Here is a 17,600-nt window from a genome sequence, read left to right as displayed (position 1 = left end):
GCATGTGTGCAAATAAAAGATATGATGTTTTATTTTTCTTGGTTTAGTTTGTTGTAGTTTGCTCAAACCTTAGGAATGTCTTTTTCTGCATCGTATTCATATTGTGGTTTCCGGACCTCTTTTGTAAATATCACTGCAAAATCTACTTCTAGTTGTCTCTCTTCTTCTTGACTACTCTCATCAATCGCCTCGTTTCCAACTGATGCTTTGTTCGGTAATATTTGCAGCACTTTATCTTCTGGCACACCTATTGTTATAGAAATGAGATATTGAAAGCAATCATTTTCACATGGAAGCATATGTTACGATTTTAATACATCTATATATTCTCTGGAAAATTTAAGAAGTCCCAATGCCACAGCAAGCTGCTTCATGGGGCAACAAAATTACTATTTATATGAAATCATCCACATATACAAGTGAATGAAACTGTGTCATCTAAAGATGCAAATTTAATTTAATTTTTATGTGGATTAATTCTTTTATTTAAAGTGACGTGTTTATTTATCATTTCCTAGCATGTTTATATACTATAAGCATTATGTTTGTTTCTTGGTTTTGGTTATCACGTCAAAATAAATGCTAAAACTTCAAAATTTAATTACCTTTGGTTTCTGATTTTTGTCCCTCCACTTTAAGTAGTTGTTTGGCATCTTTTGCCTTGTTTTCTGTTATATTACTTGTATCCTTGTTCTCTAAATGCTCTACTGTGTGTGATTCTTCTTTCTTCTGTTCATCCACATTATAACTAAAATTTGTACTGCTATCTGATTGCACTTGTTCTTCTGCAGTTATGTGATTTGTAATCACACTCAGCTTGCTTGATCCTTCTGATTGATGGTACGCTTGTTCTTCTTTTACTAAGATGACATTGGCCTTGGTTTCAGGTTGATCATGTTCCTGTTTGAATATATAATATTATTAATATATGAGTATAAAATTTGAATAACTAATTAAGAAGACAAATGTTGATTTTTTTTTTACTTGTTTACTTCACTACTGCCTAACCTCAACAACAATGGACATTCTGTCAAGTTCTTTTTCTGGTATGCATTTCTTGGCATTATCAACCACTTCTCCTTCATTCTTGTGCAGTGTGTGTTGCGGTAAGATTTGATTGGTGTCACCTTGGGCAATAACAGGAGTGGCCAATTTTGGTTGGACTTCTTCATGTGGTAGACCTGTCATTATACACGTGAGATGTTTCTTTAGTGTCACTTTTTAGTGATTCTGAAAGACATCTTGTCTGGATTTCTACTACTAATTAAGGACAAAATTATTGTTGTTACTTAGAATACTTCCTCCATCATACAATATTTTTGCTTAATGTAACTCATTTGTTTTCATTAAAAAATTTGGCATCAAATGCCATTTCTCAGCAAAAAATCATTTTTCCTGAGGATATTTGAAACTTGAAAGAACAATAAAATTTTGAAATGGAAGCCTGAAGCTTCTCTGGTGAGAATGAAGAAAATGAAACTGACTAAAAGTAATAAAAGTTCTTGAATTTTAAGCGCATACTTTCTGTTGCAATGTTTAGTAATGACACTTTATTTGCTTCTTCAATTCCATCTGCTTCCTCTTGATCAAATTTACCATCTTCCTTGATCTGTTGTTGCTCCTTGGCATAAGACACTTGAACATCTTGTTCCTCTGTATCATTATTGGGGTTTATTTTTGCAGCCTCTCCATCTGAATGCAGTTGCTTTGTGAAAGTGGTCTCCTCGTTCTGCACTGCAGATTTTGATTCTGATTTATGTTTGTTTTCTGCACTGAGCTGACATGTCTCTTCCTGTTCCCAATATGCCCGTTTCAAAAAAATTGTGTTAGAGCTTGAAGATGCTGAATTTTGTGCTATTAAATTGTATATTTTTTGTGAGTGTGAATGGGCACATAATTTACTTGTGCAAGTGTGATAATAAAATATATTATTTTATTTTTTCTAGTTTAGTTTGTTTGTTGTAATTTGCTCAAACCTCATGAATGTCCTTTTTCAAATCGAACTGATATTGGAGTGTCTGCACCTCTTTGGTATATGTCACTGCTAATTCTTGTTCTGACTGTATCTCTTCTTGACTACTCTCACCAACTGCTTCGTTTATGACTGATGATGCTGCAGTGGTTAATGTTTGCAGGGCTTTATTTTCAGGCACATCTGTCGATATAGAAGTGAGATATTGAAAGCAATCATTTACCAAGGATGCACATATTATGACTTCAATAGATCTATATGTTATCTTCAAAATTAAAAAGTCCCAGTGCCCCCAACAAGCTGCTTTATGGGGCCAAAGAAGTACTATTTATGTGTTATCATCTACATATTGAAGTGAATGAAATTGTGAGTCATCTGAAACACTATTTTTCTTACTTTTATGTGGATTAAACTAATAAATAATTTTTCTTTCATCTAAAGTCGCGTTTATTTTTCTTTTCCTGCAATGAATTCTAAACTTAATTACCTTCAATTTCTGATTTTTGTATCTCATCAGTCAATTGTTTAGCATTTGTCACTTCCTCTAGTGTGATATCACTTGCATCCTTGTTCTCTAAATTCTCAATGGATTGTGGTTTTACCATCTTCTGTTCATCCACATCATAACTTAATTTTGTACTGCTTTTTGATGTCACGTGTCCTTCTGATGCTGCAAAATTTGTAGTCACACTTTGCATGCTTGATCCTTCTGATTGGTTGTCTGCTTGTTCTTCTTTTACTATGCCAACGTTGGGCTTGGTTTCAGGTTTATTAGGTTCCTGTTTGAATATATACAACATAAGTATAAACTATGTATAACAAGAAAATAAATGATTTTTTTAATCAGCAAGCAGATGTATTTGTAATTTTATTTGTTTACTTTAATACTGCCTAACCTCAACAACAGTGGACATTTTGTCAATTATGATTTTGGGTATGTCGTTGTCTGCAGTATCAACTGCTTCTGATTCATTGTCCTGAAGTGTTTGTTTCTGTAAGATTTGTTCAGTGTCATCTTCGACAATTGCAGGATTGTGGAGTTTTGGCTGGACTTCTTCTTCTGGCAGTCCTGTCATACATTTTAGATGTTTATATAGCATTATAGCTATTCTTTTTCTTTTTTGTAGCTATTCTGACAGACATCTTGTCTGGAAACATAAAATTTCAATCGTACTTCCATGCCTTTCTACTAGTAATGGCAAAGTTATTGTAGTGACTTATAATGCTTCTCCCACCATACATTACTTTTGTTTAGTGTAAGTTATTTATTTCCTTTTGAAATTGTAAATGGTAAATGCCATTTCAGAACAAAAACAAATATTGTTTTGCTTGAGAAGAGTTGAACAACAGTAAACTTCAGAAATGGCAGCCTTAAGTTTCACGGGTCAAAATAAAACTGAGTATCAAGTAATAAAAATGTCAATTTTTGAGAACATACTTTCTATTTCAGTGTTTAGTAACTGCATTTTTGTTGCTTCTTCTGTCCCTTTTGCTTCCATTTGATCAAAATTTTCATCACCCTTGATCACCACTTTCTCCTTGGTGTGAGAAGATGGAACCTCTTGTTCCTGTTTATCTTTAGAGGGGTTTACATCTTCAGTTTCTCCATCCGGATATGGATGATCTATGAATGTGGTCTCCTTGTTCATTACTGCAGTCTGGGATTCTAATTTCTGTTCATTTTCCACATTGAGTTGGCATGTCTCTTCCTGAATCCCATGTCAGTTTAAAAAAAAAAAACTGTCAACACATGAAGGTGGCATATTCCGTGACAATAATTTTGTTTTTTGTTTTTTAATTTACAGAACTGATTTACTTATGCAAGTTTGAAAGTTAAAGTTACTATTTATTTTAGTTTTTCTAGTTTAGTTTCTTGTAGTCTGATCAAACCTCAGGAGTGTCTTTTTCTGCATCGAATTCTTCTTGTGGTATCTGCTCCTCTTTGGTATATGTCATTATTAATTCAGCTTCAAGCTGTATCTCTTCTTGACAACTCTCATTAACTGCATCGTTTCCAACTGATGTTGTAGTGGGCAATGATTGTAGGTCTTCATCTTCAAGCACACCTATCAATATAGATATGAAATGTTGAAAACAATAATTTACACAGCTGTTTATGTTACACTTGTAATACATCTATATGTTCTGTGTTAATTAGAAAGGTACTATTGCCGCAAGAAGCTTCTTTATGGGGCCATATAATTACTATTTATGTATTGTAATCCACCTATAGAGGTGAATAAATGTGTCACTAATCTAATGAGACCGATTTTTTATTGGTATGTGGATTCAAGAATTTTTATTTCATCTAAATTCATGTTATTATTTTTCTTTTGGGGGCATGAATATATGCATTGCGTTTGTTTTTAGCTTTTGGTTTTCAATTCTAAAATTTCAAAACTTAATTAACTTTAGCTTCTAATTTTTGCATCACAACGTCAGTAGGCTGTTTGGCATTTGTGGCTTCCTCTAATGTGATTTCACCAGCATCCTTATTCTCTAAATTCTCTATGAAGTGTGGTTCTACTGTCTTCTCTTTATCAACATCATAACTTAATTTTGTACCGCATTCTGCTATCACATGTTCTTTTGATTGGTTGTCTGCATGTTCTTCTTTTACTATGCTCGTGTTGGCCTTGGTTTCAGGTTGACCAGGTTCCTGATTGAATATATACAATATAAGAATGAAATTTGTATGACAAATTGAGATCATAAATGATATTTTTTTCACAAATCAGGAATATATTTGTAATATTTACTTGTTTATATTACAACTACCTTACCTCAACAACAGTGGACATTCTGTCATGTTTGTTTTCTGGTCTGCAACTCATGTCATTATCAATCGCTTCTGATTCATCATTGTCTAGTTTTTGTTGCTGTGAGAGTTGGTGTGTTTCATGATGGACAGCTGCAAGAATCGGCAATTTTGGCTGGACTTCTTCCTTTGGTAGACCTGTCATGATAGATATGATATGTATGTATTTCTTTCTTCTGTGATTCTTATATACAACTTGTTGGGAAAACCTCAAATTTCTACCATACTACCATGCCATTTTACTACTAAGGGCAAAACTATTTTAGCAATTCTTAATATTTTTTTTATGATATGGTATTTTTCTTACTGTAAGTCATTTGTTTCCATTAAAATCTGTGAGTGTCAAATGCCATTTCTCTGCAATAATTTGTTAGCTTTATGATATTTGAAAAAAGAACTTTCAAAATAGAAACCTAAACTTTCCTGGTACAAAATGAAAATGACTATCAAGTAAAAACTTCATCAATTTGGAGCACATACTCTCTGTTGCAGTGTTTGTTAATTGTGCATTTGTTGGGTCTTCAATCCATTTTGCTTCCTCATGATCAGATTTCCCATCACCCTCAATCACTAGTTTCACCTTGGCATCAGATGCTGGAACTTCTTCTTGTTCCTTTGTATCATTAGTGGGGTTTATTTCTGCGGTCAATTCCTCTGAATGTTGTTTCTTAGTGAATGACATCTCCTTTTTCTGTGCAGTAAGCTGGGATTCTGATTTCTGTTCATTTCCCTCACTGAGATCCGTAGCTTCCTGTACCAAATATGTTGGTTTCAACAAAATAGTCAGAGCTTAAAGTGATTCTGAATTGTGTAGCACTCAAATGTATTTTTATTTTTATATTGTGTGTGAATGTTATATCATTTACTTGTGCAATTGTGAAATAAGAGGTATTATTTGTTTTATATTTTCTAGTTTAATTTGTTTTAAATTACTCAAACATCAGGAATCTCCTTTTTGACAACAAATTTATATTGCAGTAGTGTCTGCACCTCTTTGGATGTCACTTTCAATTCAGCTACTGGTTGTATCTCTTTTTGACTATTCCCATCAACTGCTTCATTTTCGACTGACACTGCAGTGGACAATGATTGACGGGCTTCTTCTTCAGGCACACCTATCGATATAGATATGAAATATTGAAAGGAATCATTTACATAGGCAGAATATGTTACTGTTATAATACATCTATATGTTCTCTGAAAATTATAAAGGTCCTAGTGCTGCAAGAAGCTTCTTTATGGGGCCCACATAATTACTATTTATGTGTCATCATCCACATAGAGAAGTGACTTAGTTATTGTGTAATCTAATTTTATTTTTATTTTTATGTCTGTGAATACTGTATTGAGATCAGTTAAAATAACTGATCTCTTGGGTTAGTTTTCTGTTTCTTAATCAGGTGGGTTAGATCTCTGTTATGTTGTAATCAATTGAGTTAACATTCAGTTAGGTTAGTTTGTTGTTGTAATAACATCCCTATATATATACATAGGGTGTAACAGAAATATATGATGAATAACAGAATATCATTTTCCAAATCTGTTTGCAATTCTTTCTCTCTCTCTACTCTAACAATGTCTGTTAATGAATTATTCATACATCTAAATTCATGTGATTATTATTCTTTTCAGGACATGAATATGGGCATTATGTTTGTTTCTTGCTATTGGTTTTCGACTTCAATTCGATGCTGAAATTTCAAACTTAATTACCTTTGGTTTCTGACTTTTGTATCTCCACATCTGTCAACTGTTTTGCATCTGTTTCTTCCTCTAATGTGATTTCACTTGCATCCTTGTTCTCTAAATTCTCTACGGAGTGTGGTTCTACTGTCTCCTTTTCATTCACATCATAACTTAATTCTGTATTGCTTTCTGCTGTCACATGTCCTTCTGTTTGGGTGTTTGCTTGTTCTTCTTTTACAATCTTGACGATAGCCTCTGTTTCAGGTTTATCAGGTTCCTGATTTGATATATATACAATATAAGAATGAAATTTGTATAACAAGTTAAGAGCATGACTGACTTTTTTTTTTTTTTTTTTTTTCACAGCACACCAATATATATGTAATATACATTACTGCTGCCTAACCTCAACAATAGTCAACATTTTTTCAAGTTCATTTTCTGCTATGCAAGTCTTGTCATTTTCAATCATTTCTGATTCATCATCTTCAAGTTTTTGTTGCTGTGAGAGTTGGTCTGTGTCACGTTGGACAACTGCAGGAGTTGGCAAATTTGGCTGGGCTTCTTCCTCTGATAGACCTGTAATTATGCATGTGAAATGTTTGTATTTCTAATGTATTTGTTTTTCCAGTGATTCTGATACACGATTTGTTGGAAAAATCTCAAATTTCTACCATACTACCGTGCCATTTTACTACTAAGGACAAAGTTACTATAGTAACTTTTAATATTGCCCCTATGATGCAGTATTTTTGCTTAGTGTAGGTGCCAAATGCCATTTCTAAGTAAAAATGGTTTTCTTTAGAATATTTGGAAAAACTATGAACTTTTGAAATGGATGCCTAAATTTTGGTGGCATAAAATGTATCTGACGACTATCAAGTAAAAAGCTTCATTAATTTGGTGCACATACTTTTTGTTGCAATGTTTTGTAATTGCGCTTTTGTTTGTTCTTCAATCCAGTTGTCTTCCTTTTGATTGGATTTCCCCTCGTCCTCGAACACTAGTTTCTCTTGTGCATCAGATGTGGGAACTTCATCTCGTTCCTTTGTATCCTTAGTGAGGTTTATTTCTGCTGTCGCTTCCTCTAAATGTGGCAGCAGAGTGAATGTGATCTCCTTGTTCTGTGTTGGAAGCTGGGATTCATATTTCTGTTCATTTTCCTCACTGAGCTCTGTCTCTTCCTGTACCAAATATGTAGGTTTCATCAAATATTGTCAGCTTAAAGATGCTGAATTATGTGGCAATGAGATGTACTTTTATTTATTTTTTGTGTGAATGGACATCAATTCATTTATATGTTCAGGTGTGAAAATAAGAGGCATTATTTGTTTAATTTTTTTCTAGTTTGGTTTGTTATAATATGCTCAAACATCAGGAATTTCATTTTTGACATCAAATTCATATTGGTGTTTGTACCTCTCTGGATGTTGTTACCAATTCAGCTTTTGGTTGTATCCATTCTTGACTACTCTCATCAAATGCTTCATTTCTGACTGATGCAGCGGTGGGAAATGATTGTATGGCTTCATCTTCAGGCACACCTATGAATATAGATATATAATATTGAAAATAATCATTTAAAAAGTTGCATATGTTACTCTTTAATACATCTATATGTTATCTGATAATTAGAAAGGTCCTAGTGCTGCAAGTAGCAACTTTATGGGGCCACATTATGACTAATTTTGTATTATCATTACATATAGAACTGAATAAAATTTTAGGTTATCTAATGACACTAAATTTTTATTTTTATGAACATTTAAGATTTTTTCTTTCATCTAAATTATTGTGATTGTTTTTCTTTTTGGTACATGAATAAATGCATTGTGTGTGTTTCTAGCTTTTGGGTTTCAATTCTACAATTTCAAAACTTAATTACCTTCGATTTCTGATTTTTGTATCTCCAGATCAGTCAACTGTTTGGCATCTGTTGCTTCTTCAAATGTGATTTCATGTGCATCCTTGTTCTCAAGATTTTCTATGGAGTGTGGTTTTATTGTATTATGTTCATCTGCATCATAACTTAATTTTGCACTGCATTTTGGTGTCACATGTCCTTGCGATTGGTTGTCTGCTTGTTCTTCTTTTCCTATGTTGACGTTGGCCTCGGTTTCAGTTTGATCTTGTTCCTGATTGAATATATACAATACAAGAATGAAATTTGTATTGAAAGTTAAGAATATAAATAATTTTTTTTGCTCGGCACATGAATATATATGTAATATTTACTTGTTTGCATTAGTACTGCCTAACCTCAACAACAGTGGACATTCTGTCAAGTTCATTTTCTGGTTTGCTGCTTTTGTCATTTTCAATCGCTTCTAATTCATCATTGTCCAGTTTTTGTTTCTGTGAGAGTTGATCTGTGTTATGTTCGACAACTGCAGGAATCAACAATTTTGGCTGGACTTCTTCCTCTGGTAGACCTGTCATTATACATGTGAATTTTTTGTATTTCTAATGTATTTCTTTTTTCAATGATTTTGATACATAACTTGTTGAGAAAAACTTCAAATTTCTACCATAATACAGTGCCATTTTACTACTAAGGACAAAGTTATTGTAGTAGCTTTTAATATTGCTCCTATAATACAGTATTTTTTCTTAGTGTAACTCATTTGTTTGCTATAGAAATTTTAAGCACCAAATACGATTTCTCAGAAAAAAGGCTTGCTTTAGGATATTTGAAAAAACTATGAACTTTTAAAACGATGCCTAAATTTTTTAGGGACAAAATGAAACTATCAAGTAAAAAAGTTTGTGAATTCGGAACTCATACTTTCTGTTGCAGTGTTTGGTAATTGTGCTATTGTTGGGTCTTCAATCAATTTTTCTTCCTCTTGATCTAATTTCCCATCATCCTCGATCACTAGTTTCTTCTTGGCTTCAGACTTTGGAACTTCTTGATCCTCTATATCAATAGTGATGTTTGTTTCTGCTGTCACTTCATTTGTTTGCGTTTGCTTAGTTAATGTAATCTCCATGTTCTGTGCTGCAAGATAGGATTCTGGTTTCTGTTCATTTTCCACTCTAAGTTTCTCTTCTCCCTGTGTCCAATATTTTGGTTTCAACAAAAACTGTACTATAGCTTAAAGATGCTAAATTGTGTGTCAATAAAACATATTATTTACTTGTGTATGAATGGACACATAATTTACTTGGGAAAGTGTGAAAATAAAAAGGTATTATTTGTTTTATTTTTCTATTTTAGTTAGTTGTAAGCTACTCAAACCTTAGGAATCCCCATTTTGACATCAAATTCATGTTGTGGTGTTTGCACTTCTTCCAATTCAGCTTCTGGCTGTATCCCTTCATGACTTCTCTCATCAACTGCTTTGTTTACAACCAATGCTGTAGTGGGCAATGATTGCAGTAAATCATCTTCAAGCACACCTATCAATACAGATGTGAAATATTGAGTTTACACAAAGCTACTTATGTTACGCTTTTTAATATGTGTATACGATGTTCTATGAATATATGCATTTTGTTTGTTTCTTGCTTTTGGATTTCCACTCAAATTTGATGCTAAAATTTTAAAACTTCATTACTTTTGGTTTCTGATTTTTGTATCTCCACATCAGTCAACTGTTTGGCATCTGTTGCTTCATCTAATGTGATTTCACTTGCATTTTTTTTCTCTAAATTCTCTACGGAGTGTGATTCTACTGTCTTCCATTCATCCGCATTGTAATATAATCTTGTACTGCTTTCTGCTACATGTCCTTCTGATTGGTTGTTGGCTTGTTCTTTTACTATGCAAATGTTGGTCTCAGATTCAGGTTGACCAGGCTCCTGATTGAATATATACAACATAAGAATGAAACTTTGTATAACAAGTTAAGAATATAAATGATTCTTTTTTCACAGCTCACACATGTAATATTTACTTTTTTACATTACTACAGCCTAACCTCAACAACAATGGATGTTCTTTTAAGTTCACTTTCAGATATGCGGCTCTTGCCATTTTCAATAGCATCTGATTCATCATTGTCAAGATTTTGTTTCTGTGAGAGTTTTTCGTTGTCACATTGGACAACTGCAGGAATTGAGAATATTGGCTGGACTTCCTCTGATAGACCTGTCATTATACATGTGAAATGCTTGTATCACTAATGTGTTTCTTTTTTCGGCGATTCTAATAGACAATTTGTTTGGAAAACAAAATTCTTTTACCATGTTGCTGTGCCATTTTGCTAAAAAAATGCACAAAGTTATTGAAGTAACTTTTAGAATTAAATATATTTTTAGTTCCTGAACTTTTGTCAATTTTTGTTTTACTGCCCCTGGTATACAATATTTTTGCTTATTGTAATTAATTTATTGCTTTCAAAATTGTAAGCATCAAATACTGTTTTTGGAGCAAAAATTGGCTTAGAATATTTGACAAAAAGTATAAACTTTTGAAGTGGACGCCTAGAGTTTGATGGGAAAAGTAAAATTGACTATCAAGTAAAAAAATCATGAATTTGGAGCACATACATTCTGTTGCACTGTTCGGTAACTGTGCTTTTGTTGGGTCATCAATCCATTTTGCTACCTCTTGATCAAATGTAGTTGGAACTTCTTGTTCCTTTGTATCAATAGTGGGGTTTATTTCTGTGGTCACTTTATCTGAATGTGGGACCTCAGTGATTGTGATATCCTTGTTCTGTGCTGCAGGCTGTGATTCTGATTTCTGTTCTTTTTTCACACTGAGCTCTGTCCCTCCCTGTAACCAATATGTCGGTTTCAAGAAGTACTGTCAGAGCTTAAAGACGCTGAATTCTTTGACAATAAATTGTATTTTTTTTATTTTTTTATTTTTTTATTTTTGCGAATGGACACATGATTTACTTGTCCAAGTGTAAAATAAGAGGCATTACTTTTTTAAAATTTTTTTCTAGTTTAGTTTTTTGTAAACTGCTCAAACCTCAGGAATCTCCTTTTTGGCATTGAATTCATATTGTGGTGGCTGCACCTCTTTGGTTGTAGATTCCAATTCAGCTTCTAGCTGTATCTCGTCTTGACTACTCTCATTATGTGCTTCATGTCCAATTGACACTGCAGTGGGTAATGATTGCTGAGCTTCTTCTTCAGGAACACCTATCAATAAAGAAATGAGATATTGGAAACAATCATTTATCCAAGGCTGTGTATGTTAGGGCTTTAATACATTTACATGTTATCTGAAAAATAGGAAGGACCTACTACCACAAGTTGCTCCATTATGTAGTCAGATAATCACTATTTGTGTTATCATCCTCATATAGAAGAGAATAAATTTGAGAGTAATCTAAAGACACTAATTTTTATTTTCTATATGGATTATAAAGATTTTTATTTTATGTAAAATCATGTTATTATTTTTCTTTTCCTGCATGAATATATGCATTACGTTTTATCTTGCCTTTGGTTTTCAAGTAAAATTTGGTTTCGAGTTTTTCTATTTCCACATCAGTAAACTGTTTGGCTTCTGTTGCTTCCTCTAATGTGATTTCAGTTGCATCCCTGTTCTCTGAATTCTCTATAGAGCGTGATTGTACTGTTTTCTGTTCATCCTCATAACTTAATTTTGTACTGCTATCTGTCACATGTCTTTCTGATTGGTTGTCTGCTTGTTCTTCTTTTAATGTGCTGATGTTGCCCTCTGTTTCAGGTAGATCAGGTTCCTGGTTGAATAGATAATATATAAGAATAAAGTTTGTACAAGTTAAGCATATAAATGATTTTTTTCTCACAACACGCAGATATATATGTAATATTTACTTGTTTACATTACTACTGCCTAACCTCAACAACAGTGGACATTATTTCAAGTTCATTTTCTGGTATGCAGCTGTTGTCATTTTCCATCACTTCTGATTCATCGTCAAATTTGAGTTGCTCTGAGAGGTTGTCTGTGTCATGTTGGACAACAGCAGAATATGGAAATTTAAACCGGACTTCTTCTGGTAGTCCTGTCATTTATGAAATTCTTTTTTAGTGTTTCTGATAGATAACTTGCACCAAAACTTGAAATTTCTACCATTTTGCTTTGCCATTTTTCTTAAATTGCACAAAGTTACTGTAGAATTTTTTAATACTTCCCCTATGATACAGTGTTTTTCTTAGTGTAAGTCATTTGTGTGCTTTCGAAATTTTAAGCATCAATTACCTCTTCTGAACAAAAATTGTGTTGCTTTAGGATATTTGAAAAACTATGAACTTTTGAAATGTATGCCTATTGTTTCCAACAAAATGTATCTGCCTATTAAGTAAAAAAATTTGTGAATTTGGAGCTCATACTTTCTATTGCAGGGTTTGGAAATAGTGCTTTTGTTGGGTCTTCAACCCATTTTTCTTCTTGATCAGATTTCCCATCATCTTCTGTAACTAATTTCTCCTTGGCAATAGATGTCGGAACTTCTTCTTGATTCATTGTATTGTTGGGGAGGTTTATTTTTGCGATCACTTCATCTGAATGTGGTTCCTCAGTGAATGTGATCTCCTCGTTCTGTGCTGCATGCTGACATTCTGATTTCTGTTCATTTTCCGCACTGAGCTCCATCTGTCCAATACACAGTGTCAACAAATATGTATTAGAGCTTAAAGATTCTGAGTTTTGTGTGTAAATGAGCACATGATTTACTTTTGCAAGTGTGAAAATAAAAGGTGTTATTTATTTATTTATTTTTAGTTTAGTTTGTTGTATAGTGCTCAAACCTCTAGAATCTCCTTTTTTGCATCAAATTCATATTGTGGTGTCTGCATTTTTTTGGATGTCAACACCAATTCAGCTTCCAGCTGTATCTTGTCTTGACTACTCTCATTGAGGGCTTCATTTCTGACTGACACTGTGGCAGGTAATGATTGCAGGGCTTCATTTTGAGGAACACCTATCAATAAAGAAATGAGATAATTGAAGCAATCATTTACACAAGGCTGCATATGTTACTGTTTTAATACATCTGCACGTTCTCTGAAAATCGGAAGGACCTAGTAGCTAGTACTACAAGATGCTGATTTTGGGTTACATAATTACTATTTACTATCTGTGTTATTATCCACATATAGAACAGAATAAACTTGTGAGTATTCTAATGAAACTAATTTTTTATTATGTGTATTAATTTTTTTTCCTTTTTATCTATACTATTTTTCTTTTCCTTCTAGAATATATTCATTACGTTTGTTTCTTGCCTTTGGCTTGAGTCAAATTTGATGCTAAAATTTCAAATCTTAATTACCTTCGGTTTCTGATATTTGTGTCTCCACACCAGTCAACTGTTTGGCATCTATGGTTCCCTCCAATGTTATTTCACTTGCATCTTTGTTCCCTAAATTCTCTACCGAGTGAGATTCTTCTGTCTTTTGTTCATTCACATTATACATTAATCTTGTACTGCTTTCTGATGTCACATGTCTTTCTGATTGGTTATCTGCTTGTTCTTCTTTTACTATGTTGAAGTTGGACATAGATTGAGGTTGATCTGGTTCCTAGTTGAATATATACAATATAGGAATGAAACATTTTTAGAAGTTACAAATATAAATGATATTTATTTCATTCTACATAATGGAGACATGTATTTATATTTGCTTGTTTACATTACTACTGCCTAACCTCAACAACGTTAGACATTATGTCAAATTCGTTTTCTGGTATGCAACTATTGTCATTTTCATTCGCTTCGAATTCAGCATCATCAAGCTTTTGTTGCATTGAGAGTTGGTCCGTGTCATGTTCAACAACTACATGAGTCGGCAATTTTGGTTGGACCTCTTCCTCTACTAGACCTGTCATTATACATGTGAAATGTTTGTATTGCTATTGTATTTCTTTCTCTGTGAAATGTTTGTATTGTTGTTCCATTTTACTACTAGGGACAAAGTTATTCTAGTAACTTTTAAACTAAATTATACCTTTGGTCCTTTATCTTTAAAAAATTCATTTTAGTCCTTTAATTTTTAAATTTAGATTAATTTAGTCCTTTTGAAACATTGATCGTTTTCAATTTTGTGACACGATTTTGATTTTTTTTTTATGATTTATTCTAGATATGAAACTTGTATCATTGGATTCACTTATACAAAAACAATTAAACACAACTGATGTTCAAATAAAAATTAGTCATAAACATGATGTTCAAATTGAAAATAGCTATAAACATGATGGAAATTAATCGCGTGAAAATTAGTCCAATAAGTAACTAGAAAATTTTAAAAAATCTATTATCATATCTTTTCTGGTTACTCATAGGATTTAATTTTCACACGATTTTTGCTATGTTTCTAGCCTTCTTAGGTTGGACGTCAATTGGGTTCAATAGTTTTCATGTACTTGAATCTAAGGAAGCATGTTTTACTTCTTGGATTAGTCAAATAATTATTCAAAATCATGCTACAAAATTGAAAATGGTAATTGTTTTAGGACTAAATTTACTGAAAATTTAAAAGATATAGGACCAAAATAAATTTTGTACAAGATAAAGGAGGACAAAGAATCTTAAAAATAAGATAAATGATCAAAAGTATAATTTAGCCTAACTTTTAATTTTTCCCTTATGACACCCAAATGCCATTTCCTAGAAAAAATTACTTTGCTTTAAGATATTTGAAAAAACTAAGGAATTTTGAAATGGACAACTAAAGTTTCCTGGCACAAAATGAAACTGGCTTTCAAGTAAAAAAAATTGTCAATTTGGGGCACATACTTTCTGATTCAGTATCTGGTAACTTTGCTTCTGTTGGGTCTTCAATCCATTTTGCATCCTCTTGATCAAATTTCTCATCATCCTTGATCACTAATTTCTCCTTGGCATCAGACTTTGGAACGTCTTGTTCCATTGTATCAATAGCGAGGTTTGTTTCTGCTGTCACTTTATCTAAATGCGGTTGTTCAGTGGTTGTGATTTCCTTGTTCTGTGCTTTAGGAAGAGAATTTGATTTCTGTTCATTTTTCGCACCTAGCTTTATCTCTCCCTGTACCTGATATATTGGTTTCAAAAAATACTGTGTCAAAGCTTAAAGATGCTGAATACTTTGACAATGTGTTGTATTTTCATTTTTTCTTGTGTGAATGGACACATGATTTTCTCGTGCAAGTGTAAAATAAAAGGTATTATATGTTTTACTTTATATAGTTTACTTTTATGTAAATTGCTCACACCTCAGGAACCTCCATTTTGGCATCGATTTCATATTGTGGGGTCTGTACCTCATTGGGCTGTATCTCATCTTGACTACTCTCATTATGTGCTTCATTCCTGACTGACACTACAGTCGGCAATGATTGCAGGGCTTCCACTTCAGGATTACCTATCAATAAAGAAATGAGATATTGAAAAAATCATTTATGCAAGGATGTTTATGTTACTTTTTTAATACATTTGTATGTTCTCTAAAAATTATAAAGGATATGTACCACAAGATGCTTCATAATGGGGCCACATAATTACTGTTTATGTTATCATCCACATACAAAGGAGAATAAATTTGAGAGTAACTAATGAAATTATTATTTTTTATGTGGATTAAAGAAGTTTTCTTTTATCTATATTAATGTGATTATTTTTCTTTTCCTGTGTGAATATATGTATTACATTTGTTAGCCTTTGGTTTTCGAGTCATATTTGATGCTAAAATTTCAAACTTAATTACCTTCGGATTCTGATTTTTGTATCTCCATATCAGTCAATTGTTTGGCATCCGTTGCTTCCTCTAATTTGATTTCACTTGCATCTTTGTTCTCTAAATTCTCTATGGAGTGTGATTCTATTGTCCTTTGCTCATCCACTTCATAATTTAATTTTGTACTGCTTTCTGAAGTCACATGTTCTTTTGATTGGTTGTCTGCTAGTTCTTTTACTACACTGACATTTGCCTCAGATTCTGGTTGATCTGTTTCCTGATTGAATATATACAATACAAGAATGAAATTTTTATAACAAGTTAAGAATATATATTTTTTTCCAACATAATGTTGATATGTAAGTAATATTTACTTGTTTACATTACTACTGCCTAACCTCAACAATGGTGGACTTTATGTCAAATTCATTTTCTGATGTGCAACTCTTATCATTTTCAATTGCTTGATATTCATCCTCGTTGACTTTTTGTTGGACTGAGAATTGGTTTGTGTCACATTGGACAGCTCCAGGAATATGCACTTTTGGCTGGTCTTCTTCCTCTTCTAGACCTGTCATTACACATGTGAAATGTTTGTGTTGGTAATGTATTTATTTTTTTAGTGTTCTAATAGCCAAGTTTTTTGGAAAATTCAAATTTCTACCATATTATTTTGGCATTTTACTACAAAGGACAAATATTGTAACTTTGAATAGACCCTTCGGTACAATATTTTTTGCTTAGACTAAGGCATTTGTTTGATTTTTAAATTTTAAGCACCAATCAACATTTCTCTGGAAAACTTAGTTTGCTTAAGGATATTTGAAAAACCTATGATCTTTTGAAATAGACGCCTAAGGTTTCTTGTCACTAAATGAAACTAACTATTATGTAAAAGACTTGGTGAATTTGGAGCACCTACTTTCTATTGGAGAGTTCGGTAACTGTGATTTTGTTGGGTCTTCAATCCATTTTTCTTCCTCTTGATTGGATTTCTTATAATCTTTGATCACTAGCTTCTCCTTGGCATGTGATGCTGGAACTTCTTGTTCCTCTGTATCATGAGTGAGGTTTATTTCTGTAGGCACTTCATCTGATTCTGAACGTGGTTCCACATTAATCTCCATCTCTCCCTGTACCCAGTAAGCCGATTTCAGTAAATACTGTGTCAGTGCTTAAAAATGCTGATTTTGTGACAAAAAGTTGTATTTTTTTTTGTGCATCTGAATGGACACATGATTTACTTGTGCAATTGTGAAATAAAACAAGTATTCTTTTTTGTTTTTATTTTTTATAGTGTAGTTTGTTGTAATATGCTCAAACCTCTGAAATTTCCTTTTTGACATTGAATTCATATTGTGGTGCCTGCACTCCTTTAAATATTACTGCCAGTTCAGCTTCTGGCTGTATCTCTTCTTGATTGCTCTCATCAACTCCTTCATTTTCAACTGACACTGCAGTGGGCAATGATTGTAAAGCTTCATTTTTTGGTATACCAATCAATAAAGATATAAAATATTGAAA

At 32.7% G+C, this 17,600-nt stretch overlaps 1 protein-coding gene across 14 annotated transcripts in view; it reads right to left on the bottom strand.

Annotated features, from left to right (window-relative positions):
• LOC109816216 (A-kinase anchor-like protein) overlaps positions 1–17,600 on the bottom strand; it is a 39,586-nt gene that overhangs the window by 10,672 nt on the left and 11,314 nt on the right. For 10 of the 14 annotated variants that reach the window (XM_020381117.3, XM_020381115.3, XM_020381119.3 and 7 more), the window contains 37 exons: positions 17,400–17,530; positions 16,999–17,209; positions 16,475–16,647; positions 16,107–16,353; positions 15,616–15,764; positions 15,161–15,434; positions 14,071–14,243; positions 13,694–13,943; positions 13,170–13,342; positions 12,753–13,014; positions 12,258–12,424; positions 11,863–12,136; positions 11,398–11,570; positions 10,968–11,196; positions 10,397–10,566; positions 10,034–10,277; positions 9,715–9,875; positions 9,262–9,529; positions 8,736–8,908; positions 8,362–8,611; positions 7,896–8,020; positions 7,390–7,660; positions 6,883–7,055; positions 6,504–6,753; positions 5,781–5,905; positions 5,271–5,541; positions 4,756–4,928; positions 4,538–4,631; positions 3,863–4,038; positions 3,411–3,681; positions 2,869–3,041; positions 2,460–2,751; positions 1,977–2,155; positions 1,522–1,792; positions 1,009–1,181; positions 606–900; positions 69–247 (listed from right to left, as the gene is read on the bottom strand). In XM_020381117.3, the coding sequence (XP_020236706.1) occupies positions 69–247; positions 606–900; positions 1,009–1,181; positions 1,522–1,792; positions 1,977–2,155; positions 2,460–2,751; positions 2,869–3,041; positions 3,411–3,681; positions 3,863–4,038; positions 4,538–4,631; positions 4,756–4,928; positions 5,271–5,541; positions 5,781–5,905; positions 6,504–6,753; positions 6,883–7,055; positions 7,390–7,660; positions 7,896–8,020; positions 8,362–8,611; positions 8,736–8,908; positions 9,262–9,529; positions 9,715–9,875; positions 10,034–10,277; positions 10,397–10,566; positions 10,968–11,196; positions 11,398–11,570; positions 11,863–12,136; positions 12,258–12,424; positions 12,753–13,014; positions 13,170–13,342; positions 13,694–13,943; positions 14,071–14,243; positions 15,161–15,434; positions 15,616–15,764; positions 16,107–16,353; positions 16,475–16,647; positions 16,999–17,209; positions 17,400–17,530 (7,643 nt within the window). The remainder of the gene's footprint in view (positions 1–68; positions 248–605; positions 901–1,008; positions 1,182–1,521; positions 1,793–1,976; positions 2,156–2,459; positions 2,752–2,868; positions 3,042–3,410; positions 3,682–3,862; positions 4,039–4,537; positions 4,632–4,755; positions 4,929–5,270; positions 5,542–5,780; positions 5,906–6,503; positions 6,754–6,882; positions 7,056–7,389; positions 7,661–7,895; positions 8,021–8,361; positions 8,612–8,735; positions 8,909–9,261; positions 9,530–9,714; positions 9,876–10,033; positions 10,278–10,396; positions 10,567–10,967; positions 11,197–11,397; positions 11,571–11,862; positions 12,137–12,257; positions 12,425–12,752; positions 13,015–13,169; positions 13,343–13,693; positions 13,944–14,070; positions 14,244–15,160; positions 15,435–15,615; positions 15,765–16,106; positions 16,354–16,474; positions 16,648–16,998; positions 17,210–17,399; positions 17,531–17,600) is intronic. The other 4 variants (XM_020381122.3, XM_020381116.3, XM_020381123.3 and 1 more) reach the window with 4 other exon arrangements.

This window comes from Cajanus cajan, chromosome 4 (genome assembly GCF_000230855.2).
Source record: "Cajanus cajan strain Asha chromosome 4, NIPB_CcT2T_4, whole genome shotgun sequence".
NCBI classification, from domain to species: Eukaryota; Viridiplantae; Streptophyta; class Magnoliopsida; order Fabales; family Fabaceae; genus Cajanus; species Cajanus cajan.
The sequence above is the reverse complement of the archived record's forward strand: the minus strand, read 5'-3'. Positions and strand labels throughout refer to the sequence as shown.